This window comes from Eleutherodactylus coqui, chromosome 8 (assembly GCF_035609145.1).
Source record: "Eleutherodactylus coqui strain aEleCoq1 chromosome 8, aEleCoq1.hap1, whole genome shotgun sequence".
In the NCBI taxonomy this organism is placed as follows: domain Eukaryota; kingdom Metazoa; phylum Chordata; class Amphibia; order Anura; family Eleutherodactylidae; genus Eleutherodactylus; species Eleutherodactylus coqui.
In genome coordinates this window covers 12,657,210-12,679,758 of record NC_089844.1, presented here as the reverse complement: position 1 = coordinate 12,679,758, position 22,549 = coordinate 12,657,210, and the positions used below count along the sequence as shown (strand labels likewise).

General features: G+C 47.4%; 1 protein-coding gene across 1 annotated transcript in view; it reads right to left on the bottom strand.

Annotated features, from left to right (window-relative positions):
- Positions 1-22,549, bottom strand: part of KYNU (kynureninase) — a 137,213-nt gene that overhangs the window by 23,055 nt on the left and 91,609 nt on the right. Inside the window, exons 9-10 of the mRNA XM_066577332.1 lie at positions 8,130-8,228; positions 5,014-5,087 (exon numbers count right to left, since the gene is read on the bottom strand). Coding sequence (XP_066433429.1) covers positions 5,014-5,087; positions 8,130-8,228 — 173 coding nt within the window. The remainder of the gene's footprint in view (positions 1-5,013; positions 5,088-8,129; positions 8,229-22,549) is intronic.

Below are 22,549 nucleotides of genomic sequence, written 5' to 3'. Positions count from 1 at the left end.
GGCTTGCCCTGCCGCTAGCGTCTTGTCAGAGAGGGTGTTTAGTGCGGCTGGGGGAATCATCATGGATAAGCGTACCCGCCTGTCAACCGACAGTGCCGACAGGCTTACACTCATCAAGATGAACAAAGCCTGGATTTCCCCAGACTTCCCTACTCCACCGGCGGAGAAAAACAGATTCTTTTCGCTGCAACCACAGATAAAAGCATTCTTCTCTATCACCGGAAATTTACCTTTGTCAATCTGTCTCTGGTATTAGTCCTCCTACTCCTCCTCCTGAAACATCATGTCATCACGCTGAACTGCCAATTTTTCTGTGGCCCAAAAGGCTCATCTAACAATTTTTTCCCAATTTTTCAACGTTTCAAAAGCTTTGATACCTTAACATGAACCAATTTTTTGAACAGGGCTGCCTCCAGGCTCTGTTACAAATAAAGCAACAGCGAGCTGTATCTTTAAAAAAATATTTATGGGTTTCATCTGCCCTCTCGGTTGAGCAATTTTTCAGGGATACACTTGTACTCTTGGTACACTAATTTTTCCGGCCTTCGCCTACAGTCATGGTACCCCAATTTTCAGGGGTTCGCCTATACTCTTACTGCAGAAATGTTACTGGGGTCTGACTATACTTCTTTTACATAAATGTTACTGGGGTCTGCCTAAACTTCTGCCACATAAATGTTACTGGGGTCAGCCTAAACTTCTGCCGCATAAATGTTACTGGGGTCTGCCTAAACTTCTGCCACATTAATTTTACAGGGGTCTGCCTATACTCCTGCTACAGAAATGTTTCAGAGGTCTGCCTATACTTCAGCTACATAAGTGTTACTGGGGTCTACCTATACTTCTGCCACATAAACGTTACAGGGGTCTGCCTTTACTTCTGCTACAGAAATGTTACAGGGGTCTGCTTATACTATTACAACAGAAATGTTACAGGGTCTGCCTATACTTCTACTACAGAAATGTTACTGGGGTCTGCTTATACCTTTGCAACAGGAATGTTAGAGGGGTCTGTTTATACTATGGGTGCACACAGACTTTCCATCGCGGTGTTTTACCTATCTGGCCCCAAAACACTGACTGACCAATCAGAGGCAGCTCTCACTCACACCCATTCATGAATTCATGAATGGGTGTGAGTGAGAGCTGCCTCTGATTGGTCAGGCTGTGACCAATCAGAGGCAGCTCATTCAACAGGCGGGGATTTTAAATCCCCGGCTGCTGAATACTACAAAGAGCAGTTCAGAGAACTGCTGCCGGCCGGGCTGAACTCCGTCTGCCGGGACCGGGTGAGTATATATATATATATATATTTTTTTTTACACATTTTAGGATGATTTTCAGGTAAGGGCTTATATTTTTAAGCCCTTCCCGAAAATTCATCCCGCGCTCGCCGGCAGCCCATTGCTTTTAATGGAGCCGGCTCCATTGAATTCAATGGTCAGTGCTCGTTTAATAGAGACGAGTACTACATGGTGCTCGTCTCGAGTAACGAGCATCTCGAGCACCCTAATACTCGAACGAGCATCAAGCTCGGACGAGTATGCTCGCTCATCTCTATTTATCATTGATTCTCAACAGCATTGTGGGCTATCGCCCCTCCCCTTTCAAAGAGGGTCGCTGCCTGGCCCTGCCAACCCTCTGCAGTGTGTGCCTCCGGTTCCTCCTCATGGTAGACACACTTATAAATAGACATGAGGGTGGTGTGGCTATGAGGCCAGCTTGTGGCATGAGGGCAGCTGAAGGCTGCGCAGGGACACTTTTGTGTGTGCAGCAGACGCTGGGTCGTGTGGGGCGGTTGGGCAGCATGTAACCCAGGAGAAGTGGCAGCGGAGTGTCATGCAGGCAGTGATTGTGCTTTGTTGGAGGCAGTGTGGTGCTTAGCTAAGGTATGCCTTGCTAATGAGGGTTTGTCCGAAGTACAAATTGTTGGGAGGGGGGGCAGACTCTTGCCCCTATTGTGGCTTAATAGTGGGACCTGGGAGCCTGAGATGCAGCCCTGCATGCTGCCCCTGCCCTTCCCTATCCGTTTCTGTGGTGTTTCCATGACTTTCTGATGTTTTCCAGAGTTTCACAAGTGAAGACCTATGCGGAGCATCGGTCATATACAAAAATGCTTGAGTCCCCCATTGACTTCAATGGGGTTCATTACTCGAAACGAACCCTCGAGCATCACGAAAAGTTCGACTCGAGCAACGAGCACCCGAGCATTTTGGTGCTCGCTCATCTCTATTAATAACATTTTTAAACTAATTTTTATATATCTTTACATAGTTCCTCAATGCTGCAAGGGGTTAAATTACAGGAATACCCTTTATTGCTGCAAGGGAGATGTTCCTATAGATGCCTATTAAAGTCTCTGGTCCTGTACAATGGGCCTCGCCGCTTCTGACCACCTGATGTACACTAGTATCCATGATCAGTGTAAGACTTTACCCGTTACATTGATTGGTCAGGGCTGTCCATGTGATGAGCGCCGGCCAGTCAGAGAAGCGGGCTGTGTTCCAGACTACCGATACATACTAGCATCAGGAAGTTACAGAAGCGGTGCTGCCATCTTTGTTTGTCGCTTTAAGCCGTACGGGTTTCCCCACTAATGACATTTATTCCCCTTCTACTAAATGGGGTATAAATGTCTGCTCACTTGGGGTCTGATACTGGGACCCTCACTGATCCTGACAACTGTGCGCCTGGGTGCCCCTGGGAACGGAGCGGCGACACACGTGTTGACCACCGCTCTATTCACTTCTATGGGATGACGGGAGATTGATGTGCTGAGCAATCTTCGTTTGTCAACATCTGCGCACATCCGTGGTCGGACCCCCAGAGATCAGACATTTATCTCCTATCTAGTGGATAAAGGATAAATATCATTAGTGGGAAAACTCCCTTAACGTCCTTCTGGACGGGCAGATCCTACAAGTGCCGATCAATCATAGAACAATGAATCGGCGCTCATTTAAAGGCCGACACACAAGACGAGCGTCACCTGAACGCACCGCCACACCAGCACTCACTTACTACCTGTGATTGTTCATGCGGGTGTTGGCTGTCATGTTTATTGGAAGCGCGTTCCATTTTCACAGCGGGGTCTGCTGCTGGCAAATATGGGTTTCCATGTCCGCATAAGAGATCTTACATGGGGCCATGAATGAGAACAAGTGTTCTTATACACGCTTTGTCAGCCAATCATCGACCCATGTAAGAAGTTATAAAGGGTCCTCCTGAGTGACTGCCACACCCAGACACTGCCAGAAGCCTCCATATGTGCAGACCCTTATATAATGCTAGAGAAGTCCCATACAGACATGACCCCTATACAGTGTCTGAGTTCCTCCCATACAGTGCCATAGACCACCCTCATGTGTAAGACCGTATATTGTCTGCTGTACCCTGAGAATACAAAGTAATGCCCCCTGGTGCCTGCCACATGTCTCCCAGTGCCTGCCACGTTTCCCAGTACCCGCTACGTCTCCCAGTGCCTGCCACATGTCATCCAGTGCCCGCCACATGTCTCCCATTACCCGCTACATGTCTCCCAGTACCCGCTACATGTCTCCCAGTGCCTGCCACATTTCTCCCATTACCCGCTACATGTCTCCCAGTACCCGCTACATGTCTCCCAGTACCCGCTACGTCTCCCAGTACCCGCTACGTTTCCCAGTACCCGCTACATGTCTCCCATTACCTGCTACATGTCTCCCAGTACCCGCTACATGTCTCCCAGTACCCGCTACATGTCTCCCAGTACCCGCTACATGTCTCCCAGTACCCGCTACATGTCTCCCAGTACCCGCTACATGTCTCCCAGTACCCGCTACATGTCTCCCATTACCTGCTACATGTCTCCCAGTACCCGCTACATGTCTCCCAGTACCCGCTACGTCTCCCAGTACCTGCTACGTTTCCCAGTACCCGCTACATGTCTCCCATTACCTGCTACATGTCTCCCAGTACCCGCTACATGTCTCCCAGTACCTGCCACATGTCTCCCAGTACCCGCTACATGTCTCCCAGTACCTGCCACGTGCCTCCCAATACCTGCTACATGTCTCCCAGTGCCTGCCACATGTCTCCCAGTGCCTGCCACATGTCTCCCAGTACCCGGTACATGTCTCTCAGTACCCGCCACATGTCTCCCCGTGCCTGCTACATGTCTCCCAGTGACTGCCACATGTCTCCCAGTGACTGCCACATGTCTCCCAGTACCTGCTGCATGTCCCCTATTACCCATTACATATCTCCCACTACATGTTACATGTCCCCTTTTGCCCATTATATATCTCCCAGTACATGTTACGTGTCCCCAGTGCCTCGTATTTGTCCCTATATCCCATTATATGTCCCCAGTTCAGCAGCACTGAAAAAAAAATGCATGAATGTTGCAGCCAGCAGGGTGAGGGCGGCCTCCTCACAGCGTTTATGCTGCAGAATTTCCGTAGTGGATTTGCTACAGAGATCCTGCAGCATTTGCGGTACAAGCCACGTGGGAGCGATTTCTACAATTTCGTTCACATGCAGCGGAAAATTTTCACCATGAATCTGCAGCGTTTTGACAAATGTCGTGGATTCTAAATCTGAATTTTCCATTGCGGAATGCCCACTGTGAATTCGCAATGCATGATGGTACCAGACAGGCACGGTCCAGAGTGGCATTGCCAGGCTAGGCTGTCAGTGACTGATCTGTGAGGGTCACAGTGGAGCCAAGTGGTTGCAGCTCTAGACATGGTCATCATGCCCCTCCGCTCAGCTTCATTTGGAGGCTGCAGGGTGACCTGTTACAATCAATGGCCGCACTTGATGTTTGGCGATCTCTCAATGGTCGGACCCTCACCGGTGGTCATATATCTAGCAACATCCAACCCTTGTCTCCTCTACTACCGCTGATACCGCTCTGCAGATACAAGACTGAATCAAGTGCAACTTACAGGAGGGCGGCCCGAATCTGACCCTGGGGCTCAGCTCAGGCGCCAGGACACTAACGAGTTCATAGGAAAAGAGGAGTTTACATACGATGGTTTAATAGTGCAGGAATGCTTCTCATGGATGAAGGCTCCGGCCAATCCTCCGGCCCCCGAGTTCAGATACTGCAATCAGATGGAAGAATGACATTTAATTACCAGACCACCAAGCTGCGGGCGTCTGAGGTCGTCTGTTTCCTGGGTGCGGTATTGGTCATCCTCCATGCTTTACATGGTTTATTGTAATTGGCTGCAGTCTGTAAGTCTAAACTCAGCAGGAAATCAGTGGATGGAGGTCTGAATTCTCCAAGGAATGAAGGTAAAGTACAAGCGAGTACAGGGAAAGAATAGCATCAGATAACTGACATAGAAATGCTGAAACGGGGACGGACTGGAGTTCCCCTTAATGTCTTCTTCACATGTACCGCAATTTGCAGCAGAATTTGCCACCCCAGAAATCAACACCAAAATCCACATTTCTAGATATCGAATTTGCTGTGGAATTGCCATTTTCAATTTTGCATCAAAATCTGCACGTTAGACGTGACATTGATGTGGATTGCTGCACACGGCGGCAAAATCTGCTGCAAATTCTTGTACATGTGAAAGATCCAAAAAGGGGGCTTGTTGGTTAGTGAGTCGTGGTATGGACACCAGTTAGCCCGATTCCCTCAAGATTCATACTCTACAGATCTAGCAAACGTTAACTTGACATTTAAGGTCTTGATAACTACAGTGCTATAAATCGAGTTATTGTGATGCGCCAGTCATCTAAAGGGTTGCTACAACCGTACTTAGTGGAACATATACATTGCTCAAAAAAAAAAATCAAGGGAGGGAATATTTAAATCACACATTGGATCTTGGTGAATGAAAGATATGTAAGAGCTCCGTCTGAAGCTGCTCTCATCTGTGAAGACAATGCAGTGCAAATGGCGGAGCTGCCGATTCTGGTTTTCTCTGGTGAAAACCAATCGAGTTGCCTAATGCTGAGCTGTGAGGCTTTCATTACAGGAGGCCGGGCCCCTCATTATCATGGTGACAGTTTGGTCAGTAGCTGCTGAAGGGGATTTTGTAGATCTCTGGCAGCTCCACCTGTTTCTTCAGTCCTGACGTTAGGTTGTGTAATGGCCCATGTTTTGCTATCTGCTATAAGGAGGAGACAAAAGAAGAATGAAGAAAGAAGAAGAAGAATGAAGAAAGGAAAAGAGGCAAAAATGAAAAAAGAAGGGAAAGAAGAAGAAGAAGGGAAAAAAGAAGGGAAAGAAGAAGGGAAAAAAGAAGAAAAAGGGAAAGAAGAGGGGGAAGAAGAAGAAGAAGGGAAAGAAGAAGGGAAAGAAGAAGAAGAAGAAGGGAAAGAATAAGAAGAAGGGAAAGAAGAAGAAGAAGGGAAAGAAGAGGAAGAGGAAGAGGAGAAGGAGGAGGAGAAGGAGGAGGAGAAGGAGGAGGAGGAGGAGAAGGAGGAGGAGAAGGAGGAGGAGGAGGAGGAGAAGGAGAAGGAGAAGAAGAAGAAACGGAAAATTATTTTCCTTTCTTCCTTTTCTTGTTTTTTTCTGCTTCTTTTTTCATTAACTTTGGCTTTAAACAACTCCGTATCACTTAGTTACCCTCCTAGCTGACCTCTGTGTCCTGTACAGGCTTTATGGCTTTTAGACAGTGTTATACACCAGGAATATCGGTGAAGTTCTGGTTCAGTTTAAAGTAATTTGGACTGTACCAAACTTTTTGCCAAAATTTAGTGAAGTGGCTCGTCACTACTGCCGGGAGGCACAGTAAACCTTCTTGCTCCGGTACGCTTGGCTGCGTCATCCTGTATAACCTGATGGGGCTGCAGGTAGCGTCTCATGTACCAGTAGTGACAAGGGCACCAGCAAACGCAGAACCAGAGGAGAATCAGCCAGGAAGAAGCAGCACAGTGGGATTGTCTGCAGTCCCTTTTTGGGGGTCTTGCTGTCGCCTCTCTGACGCTCCTGTTCTCATTTTCATTTGCAGGTGAAATGGAGTCTCAATCGCTTCTGCTTCCCGACTGGCCTGATTGATGCCCCTGAAGTAGGAGCGACTTGGGATTATACGGGGATGGTTAATGGTTCCTGAGTTGTCTCTGAGTAATCTATATTATTATAATTGACACAAGGAATGCATTTCTATTTGCAGGAATGTCACATGATAGTTGCACAAATTCATAAATAGAGTGGTGACTCAGATCTAGCGAGGCTGGATGTCTACCGGCAGATTTAATGTGCTAATTGGAAAGATATTACATCCAAGTATGCTTTATAAGAACAGGTAGCAAGATTTCACTTTTCTTGGTTCCATCAGTCTCCGGCCACGAGGGACTCAGCGCCGTCTTTAAATTGCAGTCAGCATTACTGTGACCATGTCTATTGAAATAAATGGACATCCATGGATGTGACGCTACCAAATGTGTTTTTTTCTAAACAAAGAGAGGAAAGTATGCAAAAAAGTTTTTTGTTAATTACTATTTTTTTGCATGTTATTTTTTTTTTTATTATTTTTATTTTTTATGTCCCTGCTGGGGAATTGAACCTGTGAAGCTATGATAGTACATTGCATTACTCCTGTACTGCAATGTATTATCACAAATAATAGTGATCTTATACAAGCCATGGCATCATAGGCCATTATTTGGTGTCTGGTTGCCTTGGCCACCCACTGGCCCTCCGCGATTACATGGTGGAGGGCCATTAACCTCACAGAGGGAGCGCCCTCCCTCTTTGAACCCTTTACATACCACGATTAACATTGATCAGCAGAGATCAATGTTCTCACTGATCCTGGCTGTTGCAGCGGGAGGTTGGCTGTCAGTCATAGCTAGCTCTCACCGAGGATGACATGGACTTAGAAGCTGAGTCTGAACCATCCATAAGATATAAGCTTATGTCCTTGGGAGAGAAGGGGTTAATAACGAAGCCAGCGCCCTCCTACGGCATGGCTGATGCAGAGATAGGGAAGGGGGTTGTCTTGGTTATTAAGATGAGCTGAACACCCAACAATGATGTGATAATCGCATAGAAGGTCCACGCCATGTGACCTGTGGGGGCAAGGAGCTGGCAATGAAGGTTCTGACAGCGGAGGTCCAGGTGGGGATTTTGCCTCTCTGGACAACCCCTTTAACTGGGGAAGCATACAGGTAAGAAGGAAAGGTACCTTATAAGAACACCAACAGGCGAAGTCCACATCCCATTCATGCAAGAAAATCTCAACGTTACCAACAGCGTGGGCCAAGTCAAAGCCAACAAAGCAGCCCTGGAAGAGAGGAGGGGATGAAGAATTACGTAAGAAAAGTGCGTCGCAGCGAGCATGTCGGGTTATGGATTACAGCGATCCCTCAGGTTACCGTAATGGTACAATATTCCAGCATAACGGTCATTGTGACTCAACATACAGTACAACATCACGGACAGTCTGTATCTGCGGCGCCTGCACTCACCATGTCACTGACAGCCTGGATCTGTGGCGCCTGCACTCTCCATGTCATGGACAGCCTGGACCTGCGGCGCCTGCACTCACCATGTCACTGACAGCCTGGATGTGCGGAACCTGCACTCTCCATGTCTCGGACAGCCTGGATCTGCGGCGCCTGCACGCTCCATGTCATGGACAGCCTGGATGTGCGGCGCCTGCACTCTCCATGTCACGGACAGCCTGGATCTGCGGCGCCTGCACGCTCCATGTCACGGACAGCCTGGATCTGCAGCGCCTGCACTCACCATGTCACAGACAGCCTGGATGTGCGGCGCCTGCACTCACCATGTCACTGACAGCCTGGATGTGCGGAACCTGCACTCTCCATGTCACTGACAGCCTGGATCTGCGGCGCCTGCACTCACCATGTCATGGACAGCCTGGATGTGCGGCGCCTGCACTCACCATGTCATGGACAGCCTGGATCTGCGGCGCCTGCACTCTCCATGTCACAGACAGCCTCGATGTGCGGCGCCTGCACTCTCCATGTCATTGACAGCCTGGATCTGCGGCGCCTGCACTCTCCATGTCACGGACAGCCTGGATCTGCGGCGCCTGCACTCTCCGTGTCACGGACAGTCTGGATGTGCAGCGCCTGCACTCTCCATGTCACAGACAGCCTGGATGTGCGGCGCCTGCACTCTCCATGTCATTGACAGCCTGGATCTGCGGCGCCTGCACTCTCCATGTCTCGGACAGCCTGGATCTGCAGCGCCTGCACTCTCCATGTCACGGACAGCCTGGATCTGCGGCGCCTGCACTCTCCGTGTCACGGACAGTCTGGATGTGCAGCGCCTGCACTCTCCATGTCATGGACAGCCTGGATCTGTGGCGCCTGCACGCTCCATGTCACGGACAGTCTGTATCTGTGGCGCCTGCACGCTCCATGTCATGGACAGCCTGGATGTGCGGCGCCTGCACTCGCCATGTCACAGACAGCCTGGATGTGCGGCGCCTGCACGCTGCATGTCACGAACAGCCTGGATCTGCGGCGCCTGCACTCTCCGTGTCACTGACAGCCTGGATCTGTGGCGCCTGCACGCTCCATGTCATGGACAGCCTGGATCTGCGGCGCCTGCACTCTCCGTGTCACTGACAGCCTGGATCTGTGGCGCCTGCACTCTCCATGTCACGGACAGTCTGGATCTGCGGCGCCTGCACTCCCCATGTCACGGACATAACACCAGTATTACTGAAGTACTAGCTGTGATTGGTGTCTAGTAGCGCCTCTCTACAGTACAGTGTGTTACTGCATGTTCTGTGCTGCTCTCTCCCTGCGTCCATGTAGAGGGGTGCAGGGCTTCTTGTGCAGCAATAAGATCTGTTAGCCTGGGTTCGCACATGGCGGATTTGCTGCGGTTTTGCCGCGGACTGCCGTTGCATATCCGTACTGCGGTAAAACCGCTGCGTTTGCAGTGCAATGCAGCACAAATGAGTTTTGCAAAAAAGCTGTTCTCACAGGGCGGATTTTTTCCGCATAGCCGCAGTGCAGAAATGCAACTGCGGCGTGGTTTTCAAAGATGCAGCATGTCCATTCTTCTGTCTTTTCTGCAGCGTTTTTTGTCCTTAGACCTCTATGGACGCAGCAAAATCCACACCAAAATACGCAGCAAAAAGTAAAAAAACGCTGCAGAAAAAACGGCTTGCGGATTTTTCCGCAAGAAAATCAGCAAGCCAAAATTAACCTTTGAAGCGGTTTTGCCACAGAAGCATTTCTTCTGCGGAAAAACCGCAACGGAAAAAAGGGCGGCAAAACCGCAGCAAATCCGCCCTCTGTGAACCCAGCCCTATAGTTCCTATGTGTAACTGCAATCTATTAATGTAACAGCGCCCTCTGCTGGCGATCTTCTGTCAGTGTCTTGTTGTATGTATTGTCCTATAGCAAAGTATAGAAAGAATCTGATGGTCAGCGGTGGTCACGAGGGGCCGACGAACTCCTGCAGCCGGCGGCAACTATAAAAAGGTGCATGCATGTATGCATGGGGTAGTTTATGCCTAGTCTCTTTGCTGTCAACATGGCGGCCCGTTGGTGCCCAGAATCAGGCCCTCTGGTATGGCCCATTAGGAACTGGCCTACAGCCTTCTAGGAACAAACGCTGATTGCCAGGGCAGAGATTAGGACTGATGTGGCTGCAGCCGGTGTCCGGACCCTCCAAGTCAACTCCCATCAGACATCAATTGGAGCGACTGACTGTTTATGGTAATATTTACCCCAGTTTCCTAGGATTCAATATAAAAAGCACTGAACCTCCGATTACACCAGAGGAGTACCGACAGGCTTTTGTTACCTATTCGATATAGTTATTGCAGCGCCATGGCCGGTGGACCTGCTGATCTGCAGCATAAGCCACTAGCCATCCTGCTACATGGGTGGGACCGGAGCTATTACACCAGTGAATGCACTGTCATAACCTTCGATGGAGAAGACCCTCTTCCCAGCAGGAGGCCCCGCAGGCGTCCAGACAATGCAATAATCCCGCCAGAAAGACCACCATGCCTGAATTTGCCTTTCATCAGGATGGGGGCGGCTTTATATGCCTGGTACCTGTGTGTTCTGTACAGACCCTGAAGCTGCTGTTCTCACATAATAAGTAGAGATGAGCGAGCATACTCGTCCGAGCTTCATGCTCGTTCGAGTATTAGGGTGCTCGAGATGCTCTTTACTCGAGACGAGCACCACACGGTACTCGTCTTGATTAAACGAGCACTGAGCATTGAATTCAATGGAGCCGGCAATACAGCCGGCTCCATTGAAAGCAATGGGCTGCCGGCGATCGCGGGATGAATTGTTGGGAAGGGCTTAAATATATAAGCCCTTCCCTGCAATTCATCCAGAAATGTGTAAAAATAAAAAAATATATATACTCACCTTGTCCCGGCAGAACGATGTTAGCCCATTGAATTCAATGGAGCCGGCAATACAGCCGGCTCCATTGAAAGCAATGGGCTGCCGGCGATCGCGGGATGAATTGTTGGGAAAGGCTTAAATATATAAGCCCTTCCCTGCAATTCATCCAGAAATGTGTAAGAATAAAAAATATATATATATACCCACCTGGTCCCGGCAGACGGAGTTCAGCGCGGCCAGCGGCAGTCCTCCTGAACTGCTCTGAACAGCTGTGAGTAGTATTCAGCAGCCGGGGATTTAAAATCCCCGCCTGCTGAATGAGCTGCCTCTAATTGGTCACAGCCTGACCAATCAAAGGCAGCTCTCACTCACACACCCATTCATGAATTCATGAATGGGTGAGTGACTGCTGCCTCTCATCTGATTGGTCCTGCTGAGCCAATGAGAGGCAGCAGTCACTCACCCATTCATAAATTCATGAATGGGTGTGTGAGTGAGATCTGCCTCTGATTGGTCAGGCTGTGACCAATTAGAGGCAGCTCATTCAGCAGGCGGGGATTTTAAATCTCCGGCTGCTGAATACTACTCACAGTTACTCAGAGCAGTTCAGGAGGACTGCCCCTGGCCGCGCTGAACTCCGTCTGCCGGGACAAGGTGAGTATATATATATTTTTTATTTTTACACATTTCTGGATGAATTGCAGGGAAGGGCTTATATATTTAAGCCCTTCCCGACAATTCATCCCGCGATCGCCGGCAGCCCATTGCTTTCAATGGAGCCGGCTGTATTGCCGGCTCCATTGAATTCAATGGGCTAACATCGTTCTTCTCTGCCACAGCTGTTACAGCTGTGGCAGAGGAGAACGATCTTTATGCTGACAGTGCGGGGGGAGGGGGGGGGGGTCTCACTCTTGCCACTATTGTGGCTTAATAGCGATACCTGGGAACTTGAGATGCAGCCCAACATGTAGCCCCTCGTCTGCCCTATCCGTTTCTGTGTCGTTCTAGTCACTTTCTTGAATTGCCCAGATTTTCACAAATGGAAACCTTAGCGAGCATCGGCGATATACAAAAATGCTCGGGTCGCCCATTGACTTCAATGGGGTTCGTTACTCAAAACGAACTCTCGAGCATCACTGAAAGTTCGACTCGAGTAACGAGCACCCGAGCATTTTGGTGCTCGCTCATCTCTAATAATAAGTGATTTAAAGCCTGCAGCAGCTCCCTCTTATATGTTAGTCTGGGTTCACACAGGGTGGATTTGCCGTGGGATTTCCCTGCGGAATTTCGCTGCAGCAAATCCTCCTGCAGCCGCTAATCCCGGAGTTAGCCAACCATGTGGACGAGATTAGTCAAAAATCTCGTCCACACGGGGCTGGCAATCTGTCGTGGCAAAGACGGCGCTGTGGCAAGGATTCCCGGGACGCAGCATGTCAATTCTTTTTTCTTTTCCGTTGTGTCCGCGTTCCTCTCTATGGAAGCGCCGGCCGCAACAGAAAAGCATGCGGCGAAGCCCCTCCAAAACCTGCCTCTAAGTACCGCGGGTCTTGAAGCTGTGCCTATCACGCAGAAATCTCATGGTATTTCGCTGCGGCAAAACTGCAAGATTTCCACGGCAAATACGCCCTGTGTGAACCCAGCCTAGGGATTTGCTTCATCTGTATTACTTATCTGCTTCATTCTCTTCTATCTTTTGGTAACACTTCGAGACTCTGGAGCCAGTTGTCCGTTCTCCATCGAGTTCTGGCTTCAGGATACAATATTTCCAGCATACAATGGTTATCCTGGAGCCATTCACTATTACATGCTGAGGACTGGACTGTATAATACTCTACACTATCTAATATATGGGATGTCAGTGCAAGTCCAAAAAATAACACAAGAGGGCAGCATTGACACATATAATGGCTCTCTGGATAAATACAGCGCTGAGAATGGCGCGCTGTGTGACAGCTGTGTATCGCTGCTGCCCGCTACGTTCCAGTGTTTCATTTTTGATGAGTGTACAGGAATAGACAATATTTGTGCCGGATTCACGTATGTCCCATAATTCCGCATATAGTCTATTAAATTTGCAGCATTTCCTCCTGTGACAAACTGCCAGCAAAACAAGATTCTGAGGTAGAAAATCAGGACTGTTGGCAAAAAGTTTGTCAGACGGAATTGCACTGTGACCCGCAGAGACTCCATGCAGCGCTGCACTGCGCCGTGCATGAGCAGTAAAGCGGAAATCATCAAGGAATTGTAAGCTCTTGTGACAAAGGTTCGAGCTCCATTCAGGGAGCAAGAAACGGGAATTCACCGCAGCCGAACTGTTCCATCTCTGGTCGAAATCGAACAGCAGCGGACAGACCCCACCGACTATAATGGGCTCCGCCCACTTTCCGCTCAGCTTGTCCGACTTTCAGAAGGAAGAAAAAGTGCCGCATGCTGCGCTGCTTCTTCCAGCATTTTCAGCTGGATCTGCGATGGACTCTCCAACTGGAGGCCCCAAGACAGATGTGCAACCGAAGGGAAATAACCGAATATCAATGTTATTATTATCCTTAAAGCCGCACAAACACAAATGATACATTGTATCTACAGATGCAGCAAACGGAACTTTAAAGGAGTTCTAACAAAATTTCAAGTTCTCCTCTACACATATGATCTCCGCAGGATAGGGAATAGCCTGCTGATGATGGGGGTCTCACCTCCGCTGATCTTGAGCATGGGGGTCCTGTGTTCCCCGACTGTGGGGTTACTGCACCCCCACAGTAAGGAGGAAACTGAATGAAGCACCAGCGGCCCATTCACTTTCACTGGGACTGCCGAGATACCTGAGTGGCTGCTGCTCGGGAGTTTGTGTCAGCGCCATTGGAATGCATGGAGCGCTGACCTGCATGCTTGGTTAGCGCTCCATTCAGAGTGACATGATTGCCGGGGAAAAAGCGACCCCAGCAGTAACAGTAGAGCGGGACACGGGAGCCCTGTTCTCGACATTAGCGGGGGTGAGACCCCCATAATCAGCAAGTTATTCCCTATTCTATGGAAAGCCTATAACTTGAAATTGTGGTAAGCCCCTTTAACATGACTCTTTCAATATTTTTGTTGTACTAAGTATTAAAGTTTGCTGTGTCTTCAGTGCAGTGGACCACGCGGGACCACTGAGGGCGATGATTGGCTGCAGCAGTCACATGTATTAGGGAAATTCAATTGTTCCATCAATATGCTGTGAGGCTCCAAATCAGAGGTGGTTATGGCGGCCGCCGTGAGAAAGCAGTGACACAGACAGGTCTATGTGCAAAGCAATCTACCTTTATTACATATGTCACAGCTTATATAGTAACATGACGCAGGGCGGGCTTTATGCCTGATAAACTTGTTTTCACATAAACATACATTGTTGCTTAGAGATGTTCTCTTAGATTGAACAGTAACTTGAGTTTTCACATTCCAATGTTACATTACGCTGATGGTTCCAGCCAAACAGGATATGCGATTAGTAAATTTTTCTGAGTTGTACTGCTAGCAGTCTGCCCAGAAAATCCTGTTTAGCTGTGTCAAGAAGTGGTAGACAAGAGAAAATCATATTTAGGCCTTAGACCTTCACACGTGTGCACACAGCTGCAGCCATGTAAATAATGTCCGGTGGGGAGGACGGGAGCGACAGAGGATTGATGACTAGGCCTTGGTGATACAAGTCTTGCGCTCTTTTGCCCGCTGGAGTCTCGTCTTCCTGATTCTCAAACACAATGGCGCTAGAACTGGCCGTCTGCTGTTATAGTCCATCCGTGCGGAGGAACGGCGAGTTGTGCGTTCGGACACGTTGTATTCAGCTGACTGTGCAGCCTGTTGGTCAGAATGATTCCTGACATCCTCCTCCGACCCCTTTTGCTGTATGTTTTTTCTTGATCGAGTCATTCTCGGTATACTCGCCCCATCATTACATAAAGAACCCCCCCCCCCCCCCCTGCGGTTGGCAGTGAATCCTGACCCCGCTAGTCTAGCAACGATGACCGGCCCCATTAGAAATCAATCAGAACGCTGGATTTTCCCATCTATTGTGAATTCACACTAAAACTGATCCGTGGAAAACTTGTCACATGATTTTATGCCGCACTCCGGGGTCACGGGGAGAATTACCATACAGTGCCAATCCTGAGAGGTCTGAGGGCTCTAATAAAGGGGTCACTCAGGATATACTGGGTATAACCCTGCATTGAATGTCAGGCCCCGGTAATTCTACATCTTGGCCACTAGGTGGCAGCCTTCTTCCTCTCTTCTCAGACTGGAGCGCTGCAGACAGATTAGCAGTTTTAAAAGCACAATAATGACTCATTTCTTAAGGGCCAAACATACTGTTCTTTTCTGAGACATTTTACGTAGCAGCAAATTAATATATCAGACAAAGTCTAATCATTTAGAGATACTGGCATCCAGAAGCCGCGGAAATAATGATAAACCGCTGCATATTCCGCTTAACTGCTGATTCTGATGTCCTGAGTGCCTAACGCTGGATTTATACAATGCGTCCAGCAGCCGATGATGGGGATTACATGCTATCGGCAGGTATTTCTATTTACAGTATTGCAGTAACATTCCTTTAATCCAGCACCGGCAGCTGCCAGATTATCGGACACACTGAATGATTGCTTCACAATGGCTCCGGATTACTTATTTCTGCTCAGTCTCTGGATTTTACTCTTGTAAGAATCACAGAAATCCAAGATTTCTGGATTATTGGAAATTCTGGAATATCAGATACTCCATTAGAATGCTTCTATATATTTATAAATCTGTATTACATTGCATTAGGTTCTATTGACATAATATCATTATACAGGATGATTTACACATTGATACACTGAGCTCTGCCACATGAGTATACAGGGATTTAACCCCATGAGGTCTGACCTAGTGAAATATAGAGGCACACATTGACGCTCCTGGGTCCTATTTAAACACCTGAGGGTCCCTACCGCCCATGCGCCATTTCTATCATGATTGTCCTTTTATGTAGCTAGAGGGGCTTTAGGCACCGCAGACTCAACAACCTGAGTGCAACTTCTAAGTATCTCGGTACTACAGCCATGGCCGGCCTTAGCTACATGTGACCCATGTGCTTGCACAGGACGTTGGCCACCAGCTAGTAGACAAGGCACCAGGTGATGTAGGCTGGGATCCATCGCCTCCCTTAGATCATCTTCCTCCATGCAGCAGCATCTTGTGGAGCTACATGAATCCTCCTCGGATTACGCAGCTAAATGAATACATTGGAAACAAATGTAAATAAATTAGCGGCGTATATACGGTATAAGAGCTGCAGAATATGTTGGATTATTATTATTAATGTGAATGAGGCCGAATATATATTTTTTCCCAAAAAATTCTGCACATGGTCCATCTAAAGTAAAGCATTGTCTATAGCTGAGCGCCTGCTGCCATGTGCACAGCTGAAGCCCCCCCGTTCTTTTCTTCGGTGCCGTGGCCCCCATCCAGCCTTTCCTATCCCCGTGAACAGACTGATTTGTGCTTAAATTTAGAGCAGCGGAGAAATGAGCCTTTTTCCTTCTACATTAGCATCAAGATCTCTCTTCAGAATGAAATATGGACTTGCAAAATAAGGCAAACAGCTTGAATGTCTGCCATTTATGATAATTCCTGTTTCCATAACTTTCACCCTGTAGAATGTCAGGAGCTTTGTATGTAATACCCAGACTGCATGCCCGCCAGGAGGGCTTGATGGAGCACAGAGCGAACGCAGCAGCGCTGAGGAGTTCCTGCTGTAGAGCGCTGAGAAGTTCTGTACCGCAAGTAACTGCAGACATCAAGACGGAGGTTAGCTTACATCTGTTGCAGAGCTGCAGGAGGGTAAAGCAGCACTCACGGCGCGGCGTAACCATGAAACACTTTATATGGCATTGGAGAGCGCTGCAAATACATTACATGAGGCCAGTTTCACATCTGTAATGCATATTCGGAATATGAACGCGCTACAGAGAAGATCAGATTGCATCACTATGTTATCAGTGTTTGATCTGTATCTGCTCAATAGAAAATAATACCAATGATTGCCAATATGGAGGCAAAAACAGACAACAGTAGCGCACTCCGCGCTTCAAGACACAAATGTGAAAAATACGCCCATATAAAAAAGTGCAGAAATTAACAGTTCGAATTCCAAAAAAGTTGGTATGCTGAGCAAAATGTAAATAAATGTTAAGAAAAAAAGAATGTAATGATTTGGGAACCTCCTACAAATAGACTTGATTCCACACAGAACACATATCAGGAAGGGGAAGGGAGACGGCTTTCCTTTCATTTAAAAAAAAAAAAATTGAAATGGATGGCAGCAACACATCTTAAAGAAGTTAGGAAAGGGTTAACACAAGGCTGGAAAAGTAAATCATACTGAAGAAAAACAGAAAGTCAATTTTCTACTAAGTCACATTATAAAAAGAGCATGTTAGAGAGGCAGAGTCTCTCAGAAGCAAAGATGATCAGAGGTTCACCGATATGTGAAAAACTATCTAAAAAGTGTGGAACTTTAGACAAATGTTCCATAATGTGGAATTATGACGTTCATGAATATCTCACCATCTACAGTACAGAATATGATCAAAAGAGTCAGGGAATCTGGAGAGATTCATGTGCACAACGGACAAGACCGATGGTCAATATTGGATGCTGGAGATCTATGGGCCCTCAGGCGTCACTGCATTATAAACAGGCATGACTCTGTAATCCAATCACAGCATGGGCTCAGGAATACTTCCAGAAATCACTGTCTGTGAACACAGCTCCCTGTGCAATCCACAAATACAAGTTTAAGCCGTATCATGCAAAGGAGAAGACATGAATCAACATAATCGAGAAACGTTGGCGTCTTCTCTGGGCCAAAACTCATTTACAGAGAAAAAATAAAAAAAAATATTCTATGGTCAGATGAACCAAAATATAAAATTCTTTTTGGAAACCACTAATACCGTGTCCTGCGAACTCAAGAGGAGTGGGACCATCCAGCTTGTTATCAACACACAGCTCTGCATCTCTGTTGGTATGGGTGTGCATTAGTACCTATGACATGGGCAGCTTACACATCCTGATATCGAAATCTCCCAGGACTCCTTCCTTTGGCTCACTAAGGAATATCCCTGGATTGAGAGAAGCCCCATATGTAGATAGGCCTCCTCTACGAAGTAAGTTTTACCGGTCATTGGTTTTATATCACTCACATTATCCTAATTAGAAGGAGAGTGGGGCCAGGACAGGGAACCAGACCAGGAGTACAGGATTATGGCTAAGCAGGAGAACTGCCCAAATGGCTGGATCGCTCAGCAAGGAGAGCAGTTGACATGAGAGTGGGAGGTCCTGGGTTCAAGTCCTGATACTTTTACTCTATAAAAAAAAAAAAATCATGCAAGCCTATAGAGCTCTTCAAACCATTTCTGTCGCAGGTCTTGAGGTCCAAATATATTTGGACATTTTCCCAGGACAATACAGAGGCGCATGTCCCTAAAACCTCTATTGCAATGCCTAGCTAGTGCTGGTTTTTCCATTTCAATTGTGCTTCTCCTTCAAAAACAAACTGCATGGCTTCAGTTCTTTTGTGGAAGGCAAGACCTTTTTACAACAGGTAGGTCTTCTCTCTAAGCAACCCTCTTCCTTGCCTGGATTGGCAGGGGGCGATCTACAACTAAGCAGAAAGCTCTACTGCTAACCTGATGGATAGCCTGTTGGGCCCCTCTTTTGGCCAGTCCCCAGCTGATATCAGTTTATGGACTTATAGTCTTTGGGTTCTCTGACCTTGTGGCAGATATTATAAGAAAAAATATAGCATAGTAATAAATAATGGTGAACAATGATAGAATAATTTTGCTACTTTGCTGTTTCACTTACATTTCTTTATAATTGGAATGTGGCGATGACATATGTGATCTGTGTGGGATGGATAAAATAGAAGCTCCTGCCGCCCCCTCTTCCCAATGGACTGGTGGTTGATACTTTTACCTCCCATCACTTTATCTTATGTCACTTTTCTGACACATTGTACAGGGCATTTTGACCGCATTTTTCTGTCTTGTATCTCTCTATCTCCCTTGTCTTGTGTCTGCTTTTGGTCCTCCGGTCTTTTCTTGCCCCCCTCATATGGGCACAGGGAGAGTCTTGTTACCCAAGAAAGACTTCAAAGAGCTTTTATCAGAGTGCAATTGCCTCTATCCTACACCTCGTAGCTTGAAATTGCTACCCAATTACTCACTTTGATATGGCGTCTAAATCAATATCTCTTACTTCTCATAATGTTCAGGGTTTTAACTCCCCTTCAAGAGATGGAAAGCCTTTGAATTGTATTACAGACTTCATGCTGATGTGATTTTCCTCCACATTTCTCCCGTTCCTCTGTCCCGGCTTTCTTGCACCAAAATTACCCAACACATTTTCTAGTTTCCGCACAGGAGAAGAAACAGGATGTGGGTGTTTTGTAAGGAAAAAGATGCTCACCATTATCACGCGACCCATTATTACAGCGTCCCAAGGCCAACCAACCTGTCTCATGATCTTTGTCAGAAATTTCTAAAACACGCACCAAATTAAACTTATGCCTCACTACTCAAGCTGAAAAGCAATTGAGATGGTCCAGATACTGATTCCTTCCGCAGGGACACAGACAGGGAGGCTCTTGGCTTGTCGCTTAACCCCTAAACCTTTCCTCTCAGCTCTTTCTAAACTGTGCCTCCAAAATGGTGATCCGAGTCAAATCCTGGATAGCATAGGTAAGGACTTTGGACAATTTTATAGCAATTCATATGCCAGGGAACACTTTCCCAATGGAATGTGTAAAACTTATTGGAGAAACACTACTCTGATTAAACCCGAAACATTGCAACCTCCTAGAAAGAAGCAAGAATTTCACTGGAAGACTAAGCCGTGTGCCAGGTTTAGTTATCCAATTGCTTTAGGTCATATCCTACACCCTCCCATCTGGGTAAGATGTCCACCTGGCTGGCAGCTCCTCCATTCCATCTTCACTTATACTTCATACCTCTTGCACTGTGGATCAACTCAGTGTGCTTCACCAATCTGTCCATTTCTATTTTATTTAGACTTTTGCTGAACTTTGACCAGAATATCTAGTTAATGGTCACGATTGGTGCTAGTCCTGATCATGGCAGTTGCCGACACTGACAGCTGTCAAAAATAGCTGGTAGTTTCATGGTGCTCCCGAGCTCCAAATATCCTTCACGACAACACAAAGTAAAATTTACCATTGGCAGTCGTGAAGCGGTTGTAAGGGGATTATCCAAAGGAGATAAGCCAGAGGTGAGGTGCAACCTGAAGCTCTTGGATCGGAGTACAAAACTTGTAGCAGCCCCCTCTTAATATGTGCATTTATAATACTATTGTCTTCTGGTGGCTGAGGAGCCATTGGGTCCCCTTAACCACCGAGGCCTCGGTGCGACTGCAAAGTCTTCATTCCTCACCCTGGAATCAATCCCTTTCTAAAGAGAACTTAGCCGGTCTATCAGCAGGTCCGGCCCCTCTGATCTTAGTGATGAGCGGATACCCCTGGGGGAATGCATGGATTGGCTTGGTGCACTGGATCATCACGGTGGGGCTTGTACCAGATGTTACTTAGATTATTTCTTCATTAAAAATTCTAAAAATTGTCCCGCTGCCAACCATAGCAAGAAAAGAAAAACGTACATCATGAAGAGCTGCGCGGCTCGCACCATGTGCGGCTCCAACCTTGTACAACGCAGATGCTTCCTCTTCACTGTATTCCTTCTAGTGGTTTATAATACAGCAGAAGAGAGTTGGCTTTCCATCTAGAACGGCTTCTTTGTAGCTGAGAGCAGAACCACGGTCTTATCTTGTCTACAGGAGGCGACTCTTAAAGCGCATTTGTAATTAACCTTGTAAAATCCACCCTGATAATCCGCTAATCGCTCAGATCATGTTGAGAGTTTGTAAGAAAATGTAGCGTGACTTTAATCCATTGATGTGGCCCTCCGCACCTTCATCTGCCGCAACAATAGACTCAATTTATTCCCAGCGAAGGGAACAAAATACATTTCTCTGGGGTATTAAATAAATGTTGTCGTGCCGAGACTTTACCTCTCTGTATTGTCAGTATAGTGTGAGGAAAAAAAGTGCGGCTCCACTTACATAGAATTTGTAATTGTACGAAAGGGGAGCCGCACTTACTTCCACTTGGTCGTGGAAACTGTAATAAATGCGATTACCTGATGGATACAGCACCGCAGGGATACACAGGGTTTCTGGATATGATGGGTATCACTAATAAGGTTATTCACGTGTGGTACAAAACATATAGAAATAGATGCAGACAGACATGATGAACAGCCAGCGACCTCATGGTAACATGAACCAAGCCACTGTTCCCAATGTATAGACTGTGCTGCCATACTGTGCACACAAACTAATGGCACCGTGCAGTACACGCAGTGGCGTACATAGAAGAGATGGGGCCCCATAGAATATACTTACATACGACCCCATTATGGTGCCATTTTTGCCGCCCCACCCTGGTCAGGAGGGTCTTGTATTTGTTTCCTATTTCATGCCCTTTAAAATAAAACTCTTTGGCCAATTCTCTACCTCCTTGTTTGCTAATAATGCAGTCCTGCTTTAGATTAGGGTCCTGGTCCGACATACGACCTCGCTACCCAGTAGCAAAACAGATTGTGAAATCAGATCTGCGGACCCCTCTCTCCATGGGCCAATAGTAGTCGCATCATCTGCCTCTATGGTATGTACACAAATAGAATTGCCATACTGTATATATAACTTGTGCTACCATACAGCGCACGTGTGTGAATATACACTTTGTCAAAAAAAATCCCGCCCCCAGAAGGAGCTTGTCATTTTTCTGCAAATCCCGTCCTGCAGTTCTATCTCAGACAGATCTGTAAATGATGAGTTGTGGTGATTAGATGGACGGCCTTGTCACCTGAGGCCCTAAGAGTGGTTCCCCCCTTGGCCTATAAAAGGCTCTCGAAGGCTCCTTGTGTGCAGTGACCTCTTCTTCTGCTTGTTTTCAGCTTGTTGACCACTAGACACCTCTACGACTCAGAGAAGAGACTTCACCCCGTTACCAGAGTCTGAGAGGGGCACATTATTGGGATGTGAGAAGCTGGATGGTCGTATCGATGAATTGTCCTCCACCGGCCGTTCTGTTCAGACTGTTGGAAGGCTTTGGGACCAGTGGATGTGTGAGGGCACACAAGGTGACCGGGCTCAGGATGTCTGG